This window comes from Eumetopias jubatus, unplaced genomic scaffold, assembly GCF_037043125.1.
Source record: "Eumetopias jubatus isolate StellerSeaLion01/CBP00866 unplaced genomic scaffold, mEumJub1_p1.0 scaffold_6, whole genome shotgun sequence".
NCBI classification, from domain to species: Eukaryota; Metazoa; Chordata; class Mammalia; order Carnivora; family Otariidae; genus Eumetopias; species Eumetopias jubatus.
The window spans coordinates 109,219,463-109,242,007 of record NW_028274812.1 but is presented as its reverse complement, the minus strand read 5'-3'; the positions used below and the strand labels follow the sequence as shown (position 1 = coordinate 109,242,007).

At 46.6% G+C, this 22,545-nt stretch overlaps 2 protein-coding genes across 4 annotated transcripts; one reads left to right on the top strand and one right to left on the bottom strand.

Moving 5' to 3' along the window:
• The first annotated feature begins 2,922 nt into the window (after positions 1-2,922).
• Positions 2,923-11,810, top strand: APOBEC2 (apolipoprotein B mRNA editing enzyme catalytic subunit 2). Its single transcript, XM_028097641.2, has 2 exons — positions 2,923-3,071; positions 11,267-11,810. The coding sequence occupies exons 1-2, from the start codon at positions 2,923-2,925 to the stop codon at positions 11,808-11,810; spliced, it is 693 nt and encodes a 230-aa protein (XP_027953442.1).
• A 1,776-nt stretch (positions 11,811-13,586) lies between these two features.
• On the bottom strand, positions 13,587-22,215 carry OARD1 (O-acyl-ADP-ribose deacylase 1). Of its 3 annotated transcripts, none has more exons than XM_028097638.2 (6): positions 21,902-22,215; positions 21,222-21,301; positions 20,746-20,890; positions 19,756-19,814; positions 18,597-18,709; positions 13,587-17,293 (listed from the first exon to the last, which is right to left on the bottom strand). In XM_028097638.2, exons 2-6 carry the CDS (start codon positions 21,258-21,260, stop codon positions 17,191-17,193), a joined length of 459 nt encoding a protein of 152 aa, XP_027953439.1. In that variant the 5' UTR covers positions 21,261-21,301; positions 21,902-22,215; the 3' UTR covers positions 13,587-17,190. The 3 variants fall into 3 exon arrangements, with proteins under 3 accessions (XP_027953439.1, XP_027953440.1, XP_027953441.1); XM_028097639.2 differs by having other exon boundaries at positions 22,049-22,215; XM_028097640.2 differs by lacking the exon at positions 18,597-18,709.
• Between the last annotated feature and the right edge of the window lie 330 nt (positions 22,216-22,545).

Sequence of the window (22,545 nt, the reverse complement as noted above, 5' to 3'; positions counted from 1 at the left end):
CACCCCCTGCTTGTGCTCTTTCACTCTGTCTCTCTCAAATAAAATCTTTAAAAATAAATAAATAAATCTTTTAAAAAAAAAAAAAAGAACCTGTCCTCAAGGAGGAAATCTTTCCCATAGGGGGAAAGGATCCCTCCTCCTCGATTGCCCCCCCCCCAGACCTTTGACTCATCCTTGGTTGTTCCAAGCCCCTCACTGTGGCTGACCCGGAAGTAGGAGAAGGACAAACACGCCTATACCGCTTTAGACCTGTATTCATCAGAGCTGGCTGGGTGCAGCCCTGGAGATAAGAATTATTCACAGAGAACCTGGACTTAAATCCTTGTGTGATCTTGCACAAATCACTTCACCTTCCTGAGCTGGGCCCAGGTCCCTACTTGCAAACCAAGGTCAGCAATCCCCGCCCGCCTGTGTGAGACGTGTGAGGCCTGAATGCGCTGATGCACGCCCGAGCACCTGCTGAGGGTGAAGACAGGGTGCTCCAGGCGAGGCTACACCTCACGCATCTCTGTGTTCTCGCCATCTCCTACCATGCCTGGCACGGTGATAAGTGTGGATCAAATAAAAGAAGGAAGTAAACTCTTTGCACTGAAATGTTGTATCTTTGTGGGATGTCAATGAATAATGTGTGTCCCCGATATATCAGCAATCACCGCCTTTTCTTTGTGGACACAGGCACTACTCCTACCACCCTGTGCTTGACACCCCTGGAAAAAACACCTGAAAAAAATCATCTCAGGATAAGTGCTTTCAGTAATAAGCCTATTAGGTAGGGTGACCATATAGTTTATGGTCAATACCGGAGCGCTCTGGGGAGTGAAAGGGGCACTGGTAGTAATTATGCCTGGATGACAGGTAGAAACTATGACCATCCAGGAAGACCTAAATGCTTGGCCTCTTACTCACGGGCCTCTGTGCTGCTCACAATTCTCTGGGGAGAGAGCCCCAAATACTCCAGACTGACCTGATTCCTATTCTCTAGGCAGACCGTGGAAGGGTACCCTTCCTTTCTATCACCACCACCCAACCCCACTTGTGGCTGGGTTCCAACAGTTCCCAATGTTCTCAGGTTCCTCACTTTCAACCTCTGGGTGACCCTGACCCTAGCCTTCCACTGACCTGAGAATGGTCTAGAGTGTTTGCACTGCCCCAAGCATAAACACCTGTGGCTTCCACTAAGCATCCAAGATGTGAACTGCAAAAGTGATCCGTCCATCTTCCAATGCTATTTTAGCTCAGGGATTTTTCTAGGGGCTCCAGGTGTCTCTCATCACTTTCACAGGCTTATAACTGGCCCCTCTGCTTCTGCTCTTTCCCACCTTTGGTCTATTCTCAAACAAGCAGCCTGGGTGATCCTGTAAAAATATAAGGCAGACCATGTGTTTCATCTGTTCGAAGACAATGGCTTCCCATCTCCTTCAGAGAAAAAGTCAGGTCCTTGGCAAGTCCATAAGGTCCTACCTATCTAGCCCTTCTTTATCTCTCTGGCCTTTCCTCCTAGGACTCTCCAGCCGCACAGGTATCTGCTTGCTCATCAAACACAAGGAATACTCCCACCTCAGGGCCTTTGTACCTGTTCTTCCTTCCCTTGGACCATTTTCCCTTTACATAGCATATTTCCCTCACAACCTTCAGATCTTTTCCCAGTTGTCTGCTTTTCAAAGTCCTTCCCTGGCCACTCTATAAAAATACTACCCCACCCCTTGACACTTCTGTCCCCCTTACCTGCCTTCTCTCCTTAGCACTTAGCACCAGCAAATAGACCAGATAGATAGATAGATGGATCACTTATCTTGTTTATTGCCCAACCCCCTCAAGCTCTGGGAGGGCAAGGATTTTCATTTGTTTTGTTCTGTGCCATATTCCCAATACCTGAAACAGCACCTGGCATATAGTAGATGCTCAACAAATATTTGTTAAATGAATAAAGGACCAACTGAGAGGAAACATAGCATGGAGGTCAAATGTTTGGCCTCTGCAGTAAAAATGCCTGGGTTCGAATTCTGACTTTTCCATTTGTGGGCTGTATGGCCCCAGGCAAGGTCCTTAACCAGTCTTTCTTTGAGTCCCAGTTCCCCCACATGAAACATGGGTTGATACAGATTGCCTCCCAGGGCTGTTGAGAGCATTAAGTTTGATTTCACACACAAACCATGACCCTCTCTGCCTGTTCTCTCTCAAAACCTCTGAGCTTGTAGATGGCAGTATTGTTACTACTGGAGGCTCAGGAACCGACCCAGCATTATGCAGCCATAACAGGCAAATTCGCATCTCTTCCCTTTAAGTAACGACTCACAGTTCTTATCCTACCCCGTCTCAGGACCCTCCTTTACTGAACCCACATCTCCCCAGCCGAAAGGGTGGCGGGGGTTTCTTTGCAAGCACCCCATTCAACACAAGCTTCATCCTGCTTGTACCTCTGAGAGCATCTCTCCTAAATCTCAGGATGCCCACCCTCTATCCCTTTCTCCATACCCGCAGCGGAGCTGGAAAGGTTGCACGGGGAAACAGAGGGAAGGATATAAGTTGGAGGGTGAGAGTAGGAATAAATGAGGGACCAACCCCCGGGGGGGAAGGGACAGCGGGCCTTGCCATGCCCACCTGCCAGCATCCTGTCTTTGCCTACTGATAAATAGGAGATACTAGTGGCCAGATTTTCCACTCCCCCCATCCCGGCACCCGCTGTCACTCAATTAAAAAAAGACAGAGGGCGAGGGCCTGGGGGAGGGGCGGAGGGCTCCAGTTATAAAGCCTGTGTAGCCCGGAGGTGAGAACACTATGCCTGGCTTGCCCGGGGCCTCTTCCCGTCGTCCCCAGACAGATTTAGCTGCTGACAGCTGCTTGGGACTCTGCCACCAGGCCTGGCCCCGGGAGCTCGCTGCCTCTCCCCTTTCTCAGTGACTGCAGAGCCACCATCCCTCCATGGCCCAGAAAGAGGAGGCCGCTGCGGCTGCTGCGGCCGCTGAGCCCGCGGCGCCCGCTTCCCAGAATGGTGAGGATCTGGAAAACCTGGATGACCCTGAGAAGCTGAAGGAGCTGATTGAACTGCCTCCCTTTGAGATTGTCACAGGGTGAGACCTGGGTGTGGGCCGGGGGCCTCCTCCCTAGAAGAGCGTGGGCTGCGGGTGGGCTGGGGGAATTCAGGATGGTCATAGTAGGGGTCAAGGGCACGGTCCTGCCGCCATGAACCTACCATGCATGGTAGGGGCTGCCGCAGTTACAGCTGCAAATATCTCTTGGCCTCTTGGGCGACACCTACCACACCCCCTAACCAAGGGGAGGTAGGAGCAGCTCCTCGGAGGCAAGGCCCCAGAGAATGAAACCACCGCTCAGGCCTCCTGGTAGTGGGCTGTCATCTGCCTCTCTGGGTACAGGCTATCTAGTCCCAGGGAGTTGGGTAAGGACAGGGGATGACACAGACACATTTAAATATGAACCCAAAGTACCTCCTCCCTTGACTTCTCTTCCTGCTGCTGAGAGGGCCTCTCCTCTCTCTGTATGGCTCTCACTCTTTCTCTACACCTTCTCTCTGGAGTGGAAGATCCTAAGACAGGGAAAACAGATCTGCCCTTTCCCCAGGCTGAGTGAGAAGCATTTTTTTTCTTATTGAGTTTGCCCAGGGGTTCTCCACATCCACCCCCAGGGCAACAGTAGTTACAGAGCAAGTAACAGTCCAGGGCCAGGAGCTTCTGGGCAGAAGAGGTATTCCGCCCTCAGCCACAGCCCCAAGGAGGAACAGGGACCCTGAGCAAAGGGTCTCCAGGCCCCAAAGAGAGGCCTACATACAGGGTCCCTCTGTCTTGCCCAGATTATGCCATCTCCAGGAATAAAACCAAGTTGTCCTTCTTCCTCTTCCCTCTCTGTTACTTTTGCAAAGGACCCGGCGAAGTTTGTAGGCCAAGAATAAGAAGAGGATACGTAGGGCCACATTGCCTTCCTCAGCCCCAAGGCTCCTTGATGGGCATCTCCGGCAATGCCCACAGTCAGAGTAAGGTCCACACTAGGAGAAATTTCAGGAAGGATGGAGGCATGCTGTCCTCAGGGGGCAGAGGAGCCCTGGGTGGCCCTCCGGACTTGCCGTTTGAAGCTTGGCAAGTGATTTTCCAGCCCTGGTCTCAGTTTTGTCATTTGTAACATGAAGAAGTTACACTAAGTTGATCCCTAAGGTCCCTTCCAGCTCAGACATTTTTTTTATTTCTAAGAGAACCTGAGGGAAAAATGCAACCTAGTTCCTAAGGGAAGAATTCAGGCAAGAGCCTGGACCTTGCCTTCACCCAAGCCCAGCCAACGAATGTCACCCTTGTCGTAGTATTAAAGAAGCAAGAGGAGCACAGATTAATATGGACCTAGGGAGAGCCGAGGGCTACCAGGCCAGGAGAGTCTGCAGTTCCAGTGGCTTTCTGTGGAAGGAGATCCTTTTCCTCACCCTAAGCCTGCTGGTCCATGCTACCCTTGGTCACACACAGGCACATGCACACCCACTCTGTGCAGGATTGTGATCTCCCCAGCACAGGGGTAGGATAGGTCTGGAACAGTATTAGACTATGTTTGTTCAACTGAACATGCTTTGGGGTCCCGGGGGTTGGTCCTAATGGTCAAATCCTCTGACACAACTTATGTTCGTCCAGGGCTTTATAATCACCGCATACTTGCATGTGTGTGAGCCCATTCAACCTTCAGCATCATGCTGGGAGAGGGGGGGTTACATTATTGCCACTCTACAGAGGGGAAACTGAGTCAGGGAGATTGAGTGATTTGTTCAAGACCATAGAACCAGGTCTTCTGACTCCAGCCAAGTGTTCTTTCCATGGGTCTCTTACTCATTCCGGGTCCCAGATTTCCCAAACAGGGTTCCAGCTATCTCCATCTGTGAGGTAGTGGGGCTCAGAGGCTTCTCTGGCCCAAGGCTCAGAAAAAGAGGAGCAGCAGGGCAGTTTTCTGGGTGCTCTGAGAGTAGTTCAGGAGGGAGGTGGAGCCCTGAGTGTTTCCTGGCCACAAGTAACAGCTGTGGAGATCTGTCTCCCGGGCCCCTCAGGGTAAACAGATGGCTTAAAATAGCCCAGAGGTGTGGCTGTGTCCGTGCAGGGACAGGATGAGGGAACAGCTTTCCCCTCCTTTCCTCTCCAGATGCCCTGGCATCACGGAGGTTAGCAAAGCAGCTCCTCTCCTAGCCTAGACTCCCAGAGGGGATGGGTCTGTCTCTCCTGCTTCTTGGTTTTGGGCTGCAAACTAGCAGAAGAGCCAGCACCTTTTGGGGAAATAGTCGGAGGTGAAGAGGGCATACCAGGTAGGAAGAAGGAGATATGCCCCACTTGTTGTGATTCTGGCTTGAATAGGGCACTCAGGATAGAAAGCAGACCAAAAATATTAACAAAATTACAAAGTAGAAGGTGCTAGAAAAAGGTCTAAAACTGCAGAGGTGTGCCAAAGCCAACTCATGATGACTGAGAATCAATTGTGTGCATCTCTTCCCAACTCTGCGTTCAGTGACGTCGTGTTGGTTTTTTGAAATCTCCATAGCAGGAGTGTTTACAGAGATCAGCAAACTTTAGAAATCAGGATTTTCTTTCCTTCCTTCCCTCCTTCCTTCCTTCCCTCCTCCCTCCCCTCCTCCCTCCCTCCCTCACTTCCTATCACAGAGCTGGGTGTTACACCAGCACACCAAGGACAGAGAGAACCCTCTAAACACTAGAAGAAAAGGAGAGAGGGCTCAGGTTTGGTTGTGCTTAAGATTCAGCTCTGAGGGGTAAGATTTGAGGTCCAGAGAAGGCACCACCCAACAGCACCAGGCTTAATTTCTTGAGTGTTGACCATTGTCCAAATTCTGAGAGGTTGGATTACTCGATTTATCCTCCAGATGAGAAAACCAAGCCTCAGAGGGATTAGTAATTTGTCCAAAGCTAATGGATGGAGTAGGGCGTAAACCCCCAGACTGACTCCAAATCACCACACTGCATCTAGGAAAAAACAAGCCATAAATGGGAGGCTTTTTATATTCGACAAATATTTACTAAATAGGAATCATTTATTTGCTGTTTTCCCCCCTAGTATTTAACTTCCATGAGGACAGGGATTTTGCCTTTTAACTGCTTTATCCCTCGCACCAAGAATAGTGCCTAGCTCCTAATAGATACTTGCTGAATAAATAAATGAACTAATGAATGAACATGTATTTTATGGTAGCCTCTCTGCCAGGCATTAGGATAAGGAACTAATTGGGGAGGGCTTCTGGGAGGAGAGAAGTTCTGGATCTATGAAGAGTGAGCCGCCCTCAGCATAGAAGAGAATTCCACAGGTCCATGCCTGCCTCTCAGCTCGGCGTGCTTTAGGGAAGCTCTGGGGCACCAGAATCAGTTGTCTCCTCATCTTTCCATTCCAGTGATGAGCGACTATGTCTCTGCCTAGCAGGACCCTCAGCTGTGTGTTCATCTTTGTTTGTCTCTAGTTGTGTTGTGTACAATTTCGCATCACGCTGAACCTGCTAGCAAAGGGATTGGTATGGAAGAGAGATAAATGGCACAGGCTGTGACTGTCCTTTCAACTGCTTCTGTAGCTACCAGTGGTTTCCTCTGGTCACATGGGAAATGCGGAGAGGGTATGCAGGATTCAGAGGAGAAGGGACAGCAAGGAGTGGGGGAACTTCAACTCGGCTATTAATGCCACAAGCCCCTCACGCCTCATCCTGGGCTCCAGAGCATGCTGGGGAGGCTTGTTCCAGAAAGAGTAGAAGACAACCACTGACTCTAGCCACGCTGGCCTCCACTGAGTGTGAAGACAGTGCCTCCCAAGAGAAAGGCAGTGGCTCAGGGCTTCCCTAGGGCTGAATCCCACCCAGAATTACAACCCAGGAGCCAGCAGCCTGGCAAACCCCATCTGGGCTCTAGAAAGTCAGGCTGTTAGAACTCTCTGCTTCTATCCTCCTTCTGCCTGGGCCCACTCCTCAGCATCCACTTTGCAAGTGGTCTGGAAAAAGGAGAAGGAGCAGATCTGCCTCTTTCAAGCAGATTTTGAGAGATCTGGTGAGGAAAGATGAACCAAGTCAACACTCAGTGACCTGTGAGGAGATTTTTCCATCCCCTGAATCATTTTGGAGCAACTGTTTCATCTCAGACCAGCTTCTACTGCCTTCCAGGTTGCTCTCTTTCACCGTATAGATTTATGCTTAGGGAGCGCAAATATTCTTTCAATGTGAACGTGAGAAAAATATATATCTTACATTTATTCACGTCCCTTCTCCCTCCATCAAGTTGACCATGTTCTAAACGGTCTTTCCTAGAGATTAGGATTCTTGGTTTCCTGCCTAGAGAATTGCAAGGCCCAGAAGGCTGGGTCTCAGCAGATGAAGTGTGAGTGACCTATCTGCAGAAAGTATGAGGAAGGGTTGCTTGAGGAAGTGGGGGAGGGGGAGGAATAGCCCTGTTCGTTTTGGTGCCTGAAGCCGTGACTGAGCCCAGGTGAAGAAATCTGCTACCACTGTGTTTCTCTCGACCATCACTCCAACACACGGGCACATGCACACCCCATTTCAGCAGGTTAAGGAGGGCACATACTGCATGGAGCACTGGGTGTTATATGAAAACAATGAATCGTGGATCACTACATCAAAAGCTAATGATGTATTGTATGGTGACTAACATAACATAATAAAATAAAATTAAAAAAAAAAAAAAAGAAAGAAAAAAGAAAACACCCGCTGGGGGGCGAGAGTAAGGCTGTAAGTCACTACGGTACTCGGTCATCATGCTACTAGGGAAAAAAATTGTGATTATTTGAGAAATTAGTGTCACTGTTTCCTTTCTTCCACTAGCAGGCATAACAGTGTTGACTTATTTTGTGATTCTATAAAATCACCCGAGATGGCCATGTTGTCCAGCTCCCTGGAGAGATTTCAGACCTTTTCCACCTCTGTTCTGGTTCCTCTCCAGGGCCTGGCTGTTTCAGCTTGTGCAAGGCCTGTGGGAGGCCCAAAGAACTTCATTTGACATTTGTGCTCCTTCTGGAAAACCAAGAAGCCCATTGAGAAGCCAAGCAAGCCCAGTTTTTGAGCAAGCCCAAAGGAAAGACTGTGAGCCAAGATGTTCCCTGACTTTCCTTTGCCCCTTGAAAGTATTTCCCTTCCTTAGGCACCTAGTCCAGAAGGCTCTCCTGAGGCACAGAGCAGACTATGGGGCTGCCAGCCAGAGGGTATTTATAGAGAGGTGAACTTTCTTCCTCTCCCTCGGGTTTCAGGTTTCTCTGGGTCCTCTCCTTTTGCAAAGGGAAGAGGAGGAGGGGAAAACATCAGAGTTAAACAGAGGCTGGGACAAGCAACACCTTCAGATCAGCCAGCCAATTTGCAATTGCATGCTGGGCCAAATTCACGCTCTTGGCTGGGCTGTATTTGGCAAAGTTGGAGCAATGCTTCTGGGGGCTCCAGAAGGAAACCTGGGGGGCCACACAGGCAGCTTTGAGGAAGCCCCCAATCAACCACACAGTCATGAATACTTCCAAGGGTTTTGCCTGAGAATCCGTCATACAGGTGGCTCTGGACTAGGCTTGGGGGCAGGGGGTGGGAGGGTGTCTGGCTAAAGGCCTTGAAAAGCATAAGTGTTTGGGCAAGAAAGGTAAGCTCTGTGCTTCTCAGGAGAAAAAAAAAACATTCCAGGAAGTGAAGGGACCATTTAGCAACCCGTAAAATCCAGGAGTGGTCTTGTAGGGTGAGTTTAATTGGGGAGAGCTCAGTGTAAGTGAACTCCCAATAGGGATTGAAATAGGAGAGGGGAATCATCAGGCCATCCATTCTTCCAAAATGTTAAGTAAATAATAAACACATCCAACTAGGGACAGAAGGGTTTAGAGAGCTAAGTATAGTACCTGAAGGAATCCTGGGGCCAGGTCCTCAAACACATCCATCTCCACAGTGGAAACTTAACTTGACAGCTAGAGATATGGAAACGTGGGTGGAGACAATTTTGTGATGGGGGCAGGGAGAACTGCAGGGAAACAGCTCATGTTTACTCAGCTCTTTGGCACTTGCGGCTTATCCCTAAGAAGCCAAGGCTCTGGGACACCTGGGGGTTCCCTGTAATCCTGGGAGTTAGAAAGGGAAGGCATGTAGAGAAGTAACAGTGGAGTCAATGGTTGCCACAGGGTATCTTCTGGGGCAACCTCAGAGATCACCTTTTTAAAAAATTTTTTGTTTATTTTTAGAGAGCACACGAGGGGGGAGGGGCAGCGGGAGAGGGAGAGAGAGAATCTCAAGCAGGCTTCCCGCTGAGCATGGAGCCCATCAGAACCACCCAGAGGATTCTACAAATGTCAGTGCCTGGGCCCCACACCAATCCAATGAAATCAGAATGTCTGGAGGGAGCCCGACGCGGGGCTTGATCCCACGACCTCAAGATCATGACCTGAGCAGAAACCAAGAGTCGGACACTTAACTGACAGAACCACCCAGGCACGGCCCCAGAGATTACATTTTTTTTTAAAGATTTTATTTATTTATTTGAGAGAGAGAGAATGAGAGACAGAGAGCACGAGAGGGAAGAGGGTCAGAGGGAGAAGCGATGTGGGACTCGATCCGGGGACTCCAGGATCATGACCTGAGCCGAAGGCAGTCGCCCAACCATCTGAGCCACCCAGGCGCCCGAGACTACATTTTTTAAAAAAGAAAACATTCAGGGATGCCTGGGTGGCTCAGTTAGTTAGGCGTCTGCCTTTGGCTCAGGTCATGATCCCAGGGTCCTGGAATGGAGCCCCCCCCCAACTTCGGGCTCCCTGCAGGGAGCCTGCTTCTCCCTCTCCCTCTGCCTGCCGCTCCCCCTGCTTGTGCTCTCTCTCTCTCTGACAAGGAAATAAATAAAATTAAAAAAAAAAAAAAAAGAAAACATTCAGCCTCCCCAAGCCGGTACTCAATCCCCTCCTCTCCTGTGACATTTTCAATCTCTCCTGTGAAAGCCTCCTCGTTCTCCTTGGCCTCCTAACCTGCAAAAGGCTTCCCTATTTTAGAAAGAGACGCAGACACACATAAAGATAAAAACAATCAACTCTGTTGCCCTCTCTATCCCCTTTTGAAACCTTGTTCTCTCCTCCTTCTTACTACTAACTTCCTCCCAAACCTGGCCTTTTTCTGCTGGTTTCATTTCCTAATCATCCATCCCACCCTCAAAGCCACTGGACATAGTCATCACCAAATCTGGCCTCCTAAAATACCAAATGGGCTTGCTTTAGTTCAGGCTTTTCCCCAGCCTTGCTCTAACTGCCTAAAGCCACCATGTCATCTCCCATGGATGTCACTTTTATTACAACTTTCTTTATTCAAGGGCCTGTAACAATTCTCTGTTGCCTCTTGAATCAAGGCTAAAACAGTGGAGAACCTTTGTCCCATGTCCTCCATGCTCCCTGCGCATTTTAAATTAGCGGTTTTCGAATGCTCTTAGCTAGAGTTGAGCTGCTAGATTAGAAGCATCTGGAGGGCAGACGCCAAGTCTTTTATGATTTTGAAACGACTCAATACTACTATACAAGCTATATCATATCAAGGTACTTTCGGGCAGTCTGACCTCAAAGATAAAAAATTCTTGGACGTTTATCCTGTGACAACTCTTTAAGCTGCGGGAAAAGCCAGGCTTGAGAAGCAGTTACTAGGAGAGCGCGGCACTGAGTGGTGGGCCACGCCATGCCTGAGATACACTAGCGATCAGTGGCAGGGAAGACAAACGGAAGCGGTAAATGTTCTGCAAAATCTTCATCTTGCTCTATCAGGAGAAATTTTATATGCTTGCTACTTTGTGAGATTACTATTGGAACACCGCTTTTCCAAACTGGCCGCCTATTAGAATCATCTGGCAAGTTTTTTTTAAAAAATGCTGGTGCCTGGGCCCCCTCCAGCCGTTCTGATTTCATTGATTTGGGGTGGGGCCCATGCACTGACGTGCGTAGAGTCCTCTGGGTGGTTCTGACGTGTGGCCAGGTGAAGCAGTGACTGATTCAGAAATGTAGGAGTGTTCTGTGTGTTGGAGGGATGGTGGAGTGTTTGGAGACCCTCCCTATTTGGGGTGACCGGAAGGCGCCACCTCCAAATTCTCTCCTCTCCTCCAGATAAACCCTTCTGGATTCCGTCCTTTTTTTTGTCCCTGATGTTAGCCTAGGCAAGGCCTGCTCTGATAGGAAGAGCCAACGTAGCTCCGAAGCACCGAGTTTGGAGAGCCGCCTGCTCCGGGCTGGTCCGAGGAACAGGCGCGCTCACCCCACTCTTCCCCCGTCCCCCTGCCCCCTCGGCCCACAGGGAGCGGCTGCCCGTCAACTTCTTTAAGTTCCAGTTCCGGAATGTGGAGTACAGCTCCGGGCGTAACAAGACCTTCCTGTGCTACGTGGTTGAAGCGCAGGGTAAGGGAGGCCAGGTGCAGGCCACCCGGGGGTACCTGGAGGACGAGCACGCCGCCGCCCACGCCGAGGAGGCCTTCTTCAACACCATCCTGCCCGCCTTCGACCCGGCCCTGCGCTACAACGTCACCTGGTACGTGTCGTCCAGCCCCTGTGCGGCCTGCGCGGACCGCATCATCCGCACCCTCGGCAAGACCAAGAACCTGCGCCTGCTCATCCTGGTGGGGCGCCTCTTCATGTGGGAGGAGCCCGACGTGCAGGCCGCCCTGAGGAAGCTGAAGGAGGCCGGCTGCCGGCTGCGCATCATGAAGCCGCAGGACTTCGAGTACGTCTGGCAGAATTTTGTGGAGCAAGAAGAGGGCCAATCCAAGGCCTTTGAGCCCTGGGAGGACATTCAGGAGAACTTCCTGTACTACGAGGAGAAGTTGGCGGACATCCTGAAGTAGGCCACTGGGCCTAGCCTCACGTGAGTCATGGCCCCATGCTGTGTCCCTAGCCCTTCCCTTGGGTAGAAGGCTGGAGGGCCGGTGGAATGGGTGGTAAGTTTGGTTTGCCCCCCTCCCCACCCCGATAAATTGCATTTCTCTTTTGGTTGGCTGTAAGAACATTTTAGGAGATCCCATTTCCTTTTCTCTTTCCTCTCAATTCCACTCCCTAAACCCTTCCCGCTTCTACCCTTTTGTATCAAACGAACTTTTCCCATACCTTGTAATACTCAAGGTTGACAGGAATCCGAAAGCTCTGGTGAGACAGAATGATTTGCCCTGGTCAGATCTGGATGGTGCGAGGACCTGTGACTAAACAGCAGAGAGGAGACCTCACTCCCCTAAGCATGCCCCCATGGACAGGAGTCCAGACTTCCTAACTCTGGACACCTTCTGGACACCCTCCTCTCACCCCCACCCCCATTTGCAGTCTTACTCTAACAGTGCCCTGTAATGGAGGTTTTTTGTTCCTTCAGGGACAATTTTATTTTTTTCATTTTTGGTACTTTTTAAAGTCCCCAGATGGATTTGTATTCAACTTATTTATTGCCAGAGACGCTTTCATGTTTTCAAACAAATGGTTCCGCTCTGAAGGAGGCCAATAATTTGTGTGAATGTACAATGCAAGAACATTTTTCTTACTTTGAGAAGACCTCAGCAGAACAGATAGAAAAATGCTGAATTCAGGAATGGGGATATCACAGCAACATGTTCTTTTATGCAAGAATGTTGAAAAGGTTAAAAAGGTCTTTGTAAATTAGACAGCAGCTGAGAAGTAGCCTCCTACAGATATCAAGATGTGGAGAACTGGAAGATTGGCTATTTAAGCAAATAATTAGGACACAATTAAGGCCATTTTGGCTTCTTGCTGAGGGTAGACTCTCACAGAAACAGGCCGATTACCCTCAGGAAAGAGGGTAAAAAATCCTTCACTAACTTTTTTTGAGTTTGGTCTGATCTAGTTTGTTCCCACAGAAATGCTACAAACAAGCCCCTTCACGAGGCCTGACTCCAGAAATGGAGAAAGGGTCTTTACCACCCTCTTCTCCAACTTCAATTCTGGAACAATTCACATATTAATAAAACATAAAGCAGCATGCTTCCATGAAGCTATTCAGTTTATTTCTGGTGTCCTCACTCTTTAATATTCTAAAGAGAAGAGGTGGCTTCATTGACACGTTTTCAGAAATATCAATGTTCTGGAGCTTGATGTTGGCAGATGTCTGCTATTAGGCATGCACACAGGGTGCCTGATAATTCTTCAGCTAAACATTTACCAATCCAAGAAGACACGATTTTCAGCCATTTCTTACAAAAAGCAGTGCTTATTCATTGAATTCAGTGGGAAGAAGGTCAGGTAATGCCACGCTGTACTCTGCTCACATAAAGTACCATTTTACCACTCCTCTGGTGGTGAGGAGTGGTAAAAACAGATTTTTAAGGGTGACCTCTGAAAATACAAAATTAACTTTTAAATTCCTTGAAGATTTTATTAGTGTAGGTGTTATCACCATCATTATAAACCCTACATAGAGTCTCCAGAATGATGACTGGTAGCTTAATCTTAACTATAGTATAGTTTCTTCTTAAACACCTTTCAGAGCCACGGGCCACTTCTTCCAGCTGCCTAGCCAGTAAGTCCTCAAGAGATGTGTGTTTGTATGTGTGTACTGTTGTTTTTCCATTAAGTCGAATAATTAGATAGCTAAATCTGCTATAAAAATTAAGCACTTCAAGGATGATTAAAAGGAGCTTTTAATTTTAGATAATAGAGGGTTGTATTTTATGCTAATCTAAACGGAAGTAAAACAGATTAATCAGTTTGAGGGAAAAGTCCACTTCCAAGTCAAATTATTTTAAAAAATAAAGTATTATTGGACATGTTCCACACTATAAGCCTCCTTCCATTAGTGTACATAACCGTATTATCTGGACACATTAACATGCTTCCCTGTTATTCCGAGTTATTCATGTTCCTGAAGGGAAAGGTTAAAATGTACCAAAAAAAAAAATTGGCATGAAATCAAGTTGTAATCTAAAAGCCCAAAAGAACAACTCTGCTTAATTAAAATACTAAGAAATGGGCATTTGTTAAAGAAAATTTGCTTTATATTTCTTATTCCATCTTTTTTTAAAAAAAAATGACAGAATAGGATTTAACCATATATTTAAGTCAAGGAGGTATCTTCTGGGGTTTTCCCGGTGTGAACCACACCAAAACATGAACACAACACACCTAATGCTCGGTAAAGTGGAAATCACAGGAGACTATGGGGGAGAAATTCAAACTTGCTTGGAGGGTACACAGAAACCCTAGCTGAAAAGAAAACTCTTCATTGTTTGGGGCCAGCAAACTCTCAGTAACATGCTTTCTGTTTTCTCACTAAGGTCTGCCTGCTGCCACCAGGAGACAGCAGTGACATGTATGGCCATCTGGGACATGCCCAACTTCCTAATACCACTTGAGCTGGACAACACTGGACATCAACCAATCCTAGTGCACAGGTCCTCCAAGGACTCTAAATATACTGCTCATGCTGTAAATCATTTAAGCCTCGGCTCTCCCTAAGGCTGCTCTTGGGAAAGAGGAAAGTGAGTTACAAAGAAATGGCGACTATATATGGGCATCAGGCATCTGTGGGGCAGAAGGGCCTAATTATTCCAATGGGCTGCTTAAGGCAAAGAACCTCAGACCCAAGGTCTGTGCAGATCTTTGAAATATGTCCAGAAATGCATTTTATGTGAAGTTGGATTTTTTTAAGAAAAATAGCAACATTAATAAAAGAAGTGGTGTGGTTTTTCTGTGAGGTTTTTTAAGGAACTTGGGCATTTAGAAGTTACTATGAACAGTGAACAAGTCCTAGGAATAGGGATGTTCCCAGGCTATGAGCCAAGCCATGACATGAGAAAGTGGAAGGGAGGCTTCACCCAGGGCTTGTCTAGGCAACAGAGGATACTAACTCTCCCAGGCCGACTTCCCACCCATCTTGACCTTTATCAAATATTTTTTGAGATTACTTGTAAATGAGTGCCTTTTCCCTTCTCTGAAAACAAGGAATATGGCAGAGGGTGAAACGAAGGGCAGGGGAAATCTGTTTATAAGATATCCATGTTCCCATTGCTACTTAAACAATTAGCCACTTGATTAAGGAGATGATAAGTAGGATTTCAATGTTGAGACACACCCCCTCTAAGATTAGTTGATATGTGGTACTTAATGGTGACAGCAGGATGGTGTCAAGTCTGCTTTCTTCCAAGGCTTGAGTCCTATGTAGAAGCAAAACTTCACGTATGAATTTCTGGGTGTTTGCCAAACTCTAACTAGGTTTCCAGATATAATGTGCTCATTCTATCAGGCCATGCCTCCTTTTCCCAAGCTTCAAGTGTGATAAGTCATCAGATTTTGACCCTAAGACTATCTGCAAATGACAAAGCACTTTATCATATCCCCACTGAGTCCCAGAATTCCACTTACAGCCAGTCCTCCCCGAGACTAGTCTTTGTTCAAAGAATCTTCAAGGCTCATACTCCACGAAAAAAATTAACCCTAATCCCTTTAAATCCTACAAAAGCCAATGTTTTGAGCCAAGAGCAAAGATTTATTTGCATAGTTAAGCAAAATACTTTGATTCTAAGTTTCCTCTTACCATCATCCCACTCTCATTTTCTGTATTGTGTATTCATTCTCTTTTCCCCTTCAGTTTTACTGTATGTGGACAAAAGCAAAGCTTCAAAAGCCTCAGTCTGAGTTCAAAAATGAACTTGGCCCTGCACTACTCCTACCCCAACGACATGAACTTGTCTGTTCCAGAGACACAAAAGAAGTGAAATAGTTTTTGAAACTGCTGCCTCCTATCACACTACAGTATGATAAGAACACAAGTCTAAAGTACAAAGATTATATTTAACTGGTGTTTTCCTAGTGTTTCAACAAGCCCCTTCTGAAACCCAGTTCTTTTCACACTTGGGAATGCAGCAAGTCCTACAACAGACCCAGAATTCACTCTAGCAAGAAAATCAATAGTTTAGGCTAGTTTAACTTTTTATTTTTTTAAGTAGGCTCCACCTCTAATGTGGGGCTTGAACTCACATTCCCAACCTTAAGAGTCACATGCTCTATTGACTGAGCTAGCCAGGCAACCCTATCTTAACTCTTACTACCACAGTAATGGTAAAAAAGAATTCCACTAGTTTTCCCAGTACCTTTGATACTGAATCCAGGAACCTATTCTCTCACTGTAAACACTGGAGTGGATAAAGTGCTGCCCTCTTAGCTAAAGAAGAAAAAGGGACTAAAATGTACGGTTTTTCATCCCAGCTGGCTGCATGATCACAATCCTCTACAGCTTAATGAAACAAAGAAACCTAGCCATTTCCCCCACCCCACCCCAAACTGCCAAACTAGAATTTTTAAAGTGGGCCTGTTTCTTAAAAGATTCATTAAGGAAGGATTTTGTTGAGAACCACTGATTTGTTGAGTCATTACTCTGCCCTAAGGAATTTAGCAGACATTTCATATACATTATTTCATTTGTTCCATGACTGAATTCAGACCCGTTCAATCGCAGAAGCTATGTGGTAGATGGAAGAGAGCAAGAGTTCACCCTGAGGAGATTCTAAACATCTGCCTTTCTAGTAATGCTGACCCACAGTTCTTGTCCATTCTTATTTCTTCTCACCCTGCTGCTCTTCCCACTGGACCTTTTGTCTGATTCTTCCCAATTAGTTACAGGTAAATCCTCCATTACCCAGGTCCAGAACAACAGCCGTGTGCACAGAACCTCACTGGACCCCCAAGAAAAAGATGTCTATTTGTCCTTTTCCGTCACCACAAATTTCTTGTTAACAACCTAAGACTCATTTTTGTAACTTTAACAAAACCCATAATTCTCTCCTAGAATGACATAAGGATAATACCAAGCAAGCTCACAAATGACAAAAGACGCAAAACTAATTGAAATGTTCATCCTTCCTGAAACTTTTCTTAAAACAGCAGAGAAGTAATTATCAGTGCTGCCACCTAGTGGCAAGCCAAACAAGTCAGGTCGTATCCTGGATCAAAACAGGTCAGAGGCCCAACATCTGATTTCCTTGCCTAATATGAGGCATTCTACTCCTTACCTTCCTGAAGGAAAAAAAAAAAATCACAGCAACATTTCCCAAGCAATCCCTCCTCCAGAGTTCCAGTCCCATCATGAGAATACAGCAACCCAAGTCTGGCCTGTGACACAGACTACTTCACATGAATCTCTTCAGACCGTTTTCAGGTCAGTTCGTCCAGTGCTACGGTCCAGTAGGGATCACACAGGAGAACGTGGACACATCCACAGCACGTGTCTGTTCACAGTGTGTACACAGTAATTCTGATGTCTGTGGCTTCAAAGACCTCTTCAATCAATGCAGATACATTTTCCCACTGCAGACGATCAAGACCACATCCAATCCTGAAAAAGACAAAAACAGCTCCACGGGTTGTGATGAAGGTACCTAGGAAATCATTTCTTCCCTCTTCCTTTAGGCTGCACCCACCCAAAGCATAAAGACAAATGATCTGGTCTTACACCCATGGTGGGAGTTTGGAAGTGAATTCCTATTGTGAGTCACCTAATCTGTTCCTAGATGGCCCCAACGTCCAACAGCTGTCACTTCTCTTTTGCTAATAAGATGCCACTTCTCAGTTGTTTGAGGCTACCTTGAGAAAATGGGTGACTGTGGTGACATAGGAGACTCACTATCCTTCTTTATATATTGATAAAAACTAGCTGGGATTTTAAAAACACACTTATGATAATGAAATGCTAAGGAAGATAAAAAGAGGGACAAAGGACACGATCTCGGCAAAAACGAAATCAGGTCTTCGCAACACCCTGGTGAGAAACCTGAGTCTGCCCACAAAACTCTCCTACCTGGCACCTTTCTTCTAAGATGTTACTTTATTGATCCTCAATATCCCTAAGGGGGAAAGACTTAAAATGGCTAATTTCATATAGTCTGATAATTAAGTCTGTAAAAAAATTGTAATAAAAACACACATAGTTTCTGATACAGAAGACATGAATACATTACAACCCAGGGTAAATGAGGGATTTTGTAGCCACATTCGTAAGTAACTTGGGGCTTAGAACAAACCTGCATGCATGGTCAGCACAGACTCAAAATTAGACTGACAGGAAGAGAAATGACCCCAAGAGCCTATTCCGTAAAAAGAAAGTAAAGAGGATATTGAACCCCCAATGCCATTCCCTTAAGCTCCCAATAGCGGGGGTCTAATACATTACATAAGGGACCTATCCTCTGGCTACTACCACACTGACCACAACAAGCATGCAGTTTAAGGCAGTGATAATTTACAACCTTCTTTGCACCAGATTAACAAGCTTGGCACATGTGAAATGGCCCAGAAGAATATCACAATTGCTCAGTCTTGGTTCTTAGGCTTTATTGCTTCAAGAACAGAGCCTCAGCCTCAGGCAGAAGATGCCCAGAATTCAACAAAGATGACCGACCAACAGGTCCTCCCACAAAGTAGGCTGAAGCAGGTGTGTTTTAATTATCCTGATTCATTCAACCCAGGCTAAGAAATGGGTATAATGTGGCCTAAAGTCTGATTACTGGTTCACTGGTGATTTTTAGAAGTTTTTAAATTTGTCCACTTTTAAGCCTATATTTTGAGTTAAGCTTTCAAGTCAGACAGCAAATCCCGCCACTCAATTACAAGTCTTTAATCAGAGCCCTGGATTTCCTTGCCTGGGCATGGAGAGATCGGTGACTCCATTCTTCAGACAGTGGGACTTCATGGCCTCTAAACTCTTCTGTAAGTTTTCATAAGTTGGCTTATGTGAAGCCCTTTTCTTTGTAATCTGAGTACAAAGAATGAATTCAAACTTCCATTAGTCCAAAATGACAGCCAAAGAGAGCCATCACATTCTCCCAACATCCTGATAATTAAAATAAGTGTATTTCTATAGAAGAGTTCAGAGCAGAATGACAAATGTCATACTGTCTTTTCCAGTTATGGGAGGCCCTCAGGAAAATCTACTGAAAAGGGCCTGAGAAACGCAGACACTGCCATGTGATAACCTTTTCTTTTCCCAAGAAGCCCGTATTAGCAGGCGGTGCCTATTGTCTATTGTTTTTAAGCAAGGTAGGTCGAAGTCTTTGTGCCACTTCCAAGAGATAAGCAATATATCTGCAACAAGGAAGAACACATACCACCTGAAAACTTCCTGTTAAGTCTATTTAGAAACCACGCTTATTTGCTTTTTGTTTCTGTATAGAACGAAGAGAAATTGGTAGTGTTCCAAACAAGACCAGAAGCCACATTGGCCTTAAGAAGAACATCCAAAGGCCTTAAGACATGTCCCCACTCAGTGTGCTGTCCAAATCAGATGTGTAGTGGGTTGGTTGCTCTAAGTGACCTAGCACCATCACCAAGAAGCTACACTCTTTCTGGGGCCTGAAGACCATTTGGACAGTGAAAGAATCCCACATTGAGGTAAAAGGCAGGAAAGGAGTTAAGTAATACTAGGCACTGCATTCAATAGGGAAGAATGAGAGAAAAACTCCTTTGGGCAATCTGTCTTTTGAGAAACTACTGTTTCTATCACACTCTAATTAGAAAAGAACTGAAGTATGTGGGACATCCCTAACTTTTCCAACTCTCAGAACAGAGGCTGTTGGTGGCTGTCACAGTTATCTTCACGGTGGAGCTGGGATGCAGCCTCATGTTTCTTTCTAACCCAGTGCTCCATAGAGCCACCACCACTTGATCTAAGTGAGCATGAGATCAGAAGCTTTTTGTCATCTTTGGTTGTCTAGAAGCACGATCGACAAATGCAGTACAGCCCATGTGTTCACCAGTCCTTATGACCTAGTGAGAAATTGACAGACTTGACCCCCATCTTACCAAATAATATATGTATCGCCCATCTCTCTTCAAAACAGCCACTTCTCCAGATTTCTTTTCTAAGAAAAAGTCATTTAATAGTAGAAAGGTTAAAAAAACAAAAACAAAACCAAAGCACCGATTTGCATTTTTCAGTTTGAAAAAAAATCCTTACAGATCTGAGTTCACTTCAGAGCTAAAAATAATTTTCAATTCTGAAGAAACACTCTAACACTTTCCACTAAATCAGCATTCCTTAACTTCCAGCTTTATTAATTTTTTGTTTTCCTCTTACCCCATCTTTTCTCCTGATATTTTCAAATACACCCATACTCACTTTAAAAACTTCAGTGATTTTTTTTTTTTACAAAGGGTTATTTATTGTGCTAAGCATTGTGGAGAACATAGATATGTAAAAGTTTCTAATGACCAAAGAGTTTTCAATGAAGAGACAGTGTCATGTTTACAAAAACTACAATAAAAAACAGTTAAGAAATTGTTTTAAAGCAGGGGAGACTGGCCCAATAAGCCTGGACTATGATCTAAGCAACTGTTACAGAAGCTCTACAGGTGGTTCTAAAACATATCTCTGGTTTAAAATCTCTGGTATAAAGTGATGAGAAAGGTAAGGAAGAGGTTTCTAAACTCCTCTTTGAAGAGTAAGTACAATGTGGGTAAACAGAGGATCCTGAATGCTGAGTTATTACCTGTGGAACTGAAGTGAAGCACTTCAGTTATCAAAGGTTTCAGAAAAGTTAAGAGTAATATCAGAAAGTTTTAAGACAGAGGAAGAGATTAGAAACCTTTACAAGAATTCAAGTTTGGTGTGATAAAGACCCAAACTAAAGGGTACTTTTGTAGAGAAAAACCTTAATCTAAAGAGTTATTAAGTACTCAGTGGTTAGGAACCCTGCTCTCTGTATGTATATCCTTGTCTAACAATTAAAATATAACAGGAGGTCAAGATGCTCTAGACAAGGCAGGCTAATTCAGCTGTTTTTCAAAACTCACGTTGATTTAACAGTTCCTGCACCCCTCCAAATTTCTTCTTGAAGAGGACAGCTATCCCAGCACCCATTCGACAATCCTCACTGATACAGTGGGCTAAAGAGTCTGTTTTGGGGCATGCAAAAAGGTCTCCTTTCACATAAGTGATCTAAAATGTGAAAAGGAAAAGAAAAGGTTTTATTTGATACAGAAAAACACTGTTTCTTTCATTTCCCTTTACTGAGTCCCCCACCACTGCCCCTCGATTTAAAACCTGATCTGCAGAACTTAAGGAACTACAACAAATTAAAGCATGTGTACAAGGAGAGTGATGGATGGTTTCTGCCTAGGACTGTATCAGCCTTTCTGAAGTAAATCAGCTGGAGAGGGGGGAAAAAAAAAAGACAATTCAATTATTGCTTTAATTAAAAAGTGTTTATGCTTTTGACCTCAATTATTCTTAATTTCAGTTCACCAATAAGTTAAGAGTTGTTACGCACTCTGCTTCCTTCTGAATCTTCATTGGGGCTGCCGGCCATGATACTGAGTCGCTATTTCCAGAACTTAAGTGTTTCTTCAGCTATGAGAAGGGAAAAGGAAGTAAAAATGCTTAGGCGGTCTGAATGTATTATATTCAAACTGCCCTGACCACCCACTTGGCAATTTCTTCCCCCACCATTTATCGCTGAACGTGAGCTCGTTAAGCCTCTAGGAATACAAAACTCTACTGGGGCAAGGATGAGGAAGAATGGCTAGGTCGCGGCGGTCGGCCCCCACCCGCATTTCGCGCTCCTGGATCGCCCCGCTCAGCTAGGGGAAGAAAAGGCGGTCTCTAGGAGGCGCCTCCTCCTTTCTCCGCGCCCGAGCAAGCGGGTTGAGGACAGTCTCCTCTCCTCGGCCTGACCAAAAGTATTTCCCCAGTGGGTTTGGCCCACAAGAAAAAGGGAGGGACTTGGCCACAGTCCTCGAGCCGCAACCGAGGAGTGTCCGGACCAGGGGAGTGGGAAGGCGGCCTCTCAAGGAAGGCTCACCCACACCTGCTCTTCGGGGGACAGGGGAAGGAGTCTAGAGAGGCCTCCCATTCTGTGTCCTACCCTAAGGGCGGGTCAGCGAGGGCGTACGGCCTGTCCTGGGGTCCCGTGGGAAGGAGCGGGAAGGCTGGCTCAAAACCTCAACGTACCGGGGTTACCGTTCACCTGGAGAGGAGTCGGCCGCTGCGAGATCCCGCCCCGCGGGGAAGGGCTCCGGATCCGGCCCTGGTAGGTGGGAAGCAGCGGACGAACCTAGACGCGGAGCCAATCCCTCCACAGCCCTTAATTGCACGCACCTAAAATGGCCGCCCACCACCCAGGAGCGGGCGGAAACAAGCCCCTCTAGCTAGTCAGCCGAACTCCCACTCTTTGGTAATGGCCGCCGAACTTCCGGCGGTAAAATCCGTGGAATGTCCCGCTGCCGTCCGGGCATGCGTAACGAGACAGCCCACCGCGAGTGGGGAAGAACGGCGCCTGCGCATTAGCCCCGGGGGTGTGTCTCTAGTGACCTCAGAGAAAGGGGTGGGCAGTTGACAAAGGAGAGAGTTAGCGCCTGCGTAGTACTATGTTTAGGGTGGTGTTTGAGTTCAAGGATCTGGCGCGTCTAGAAGGCGCCTGCGTATTCCTTCAGCCAGAGATGGTGTCAAATCAGAGAAGTGGGCGTGGCTTCAGGGCACGCCTGCGCGATGCTCCTTCAACTGGGGGTGGGGCGAGCCCGATGCTGGGGTTAGGGGGCGTGGTCTCAGAGGCGCCTGCGCGGAGGCGGTTGGAGGGAGGCCCCATTCCCCTTTGT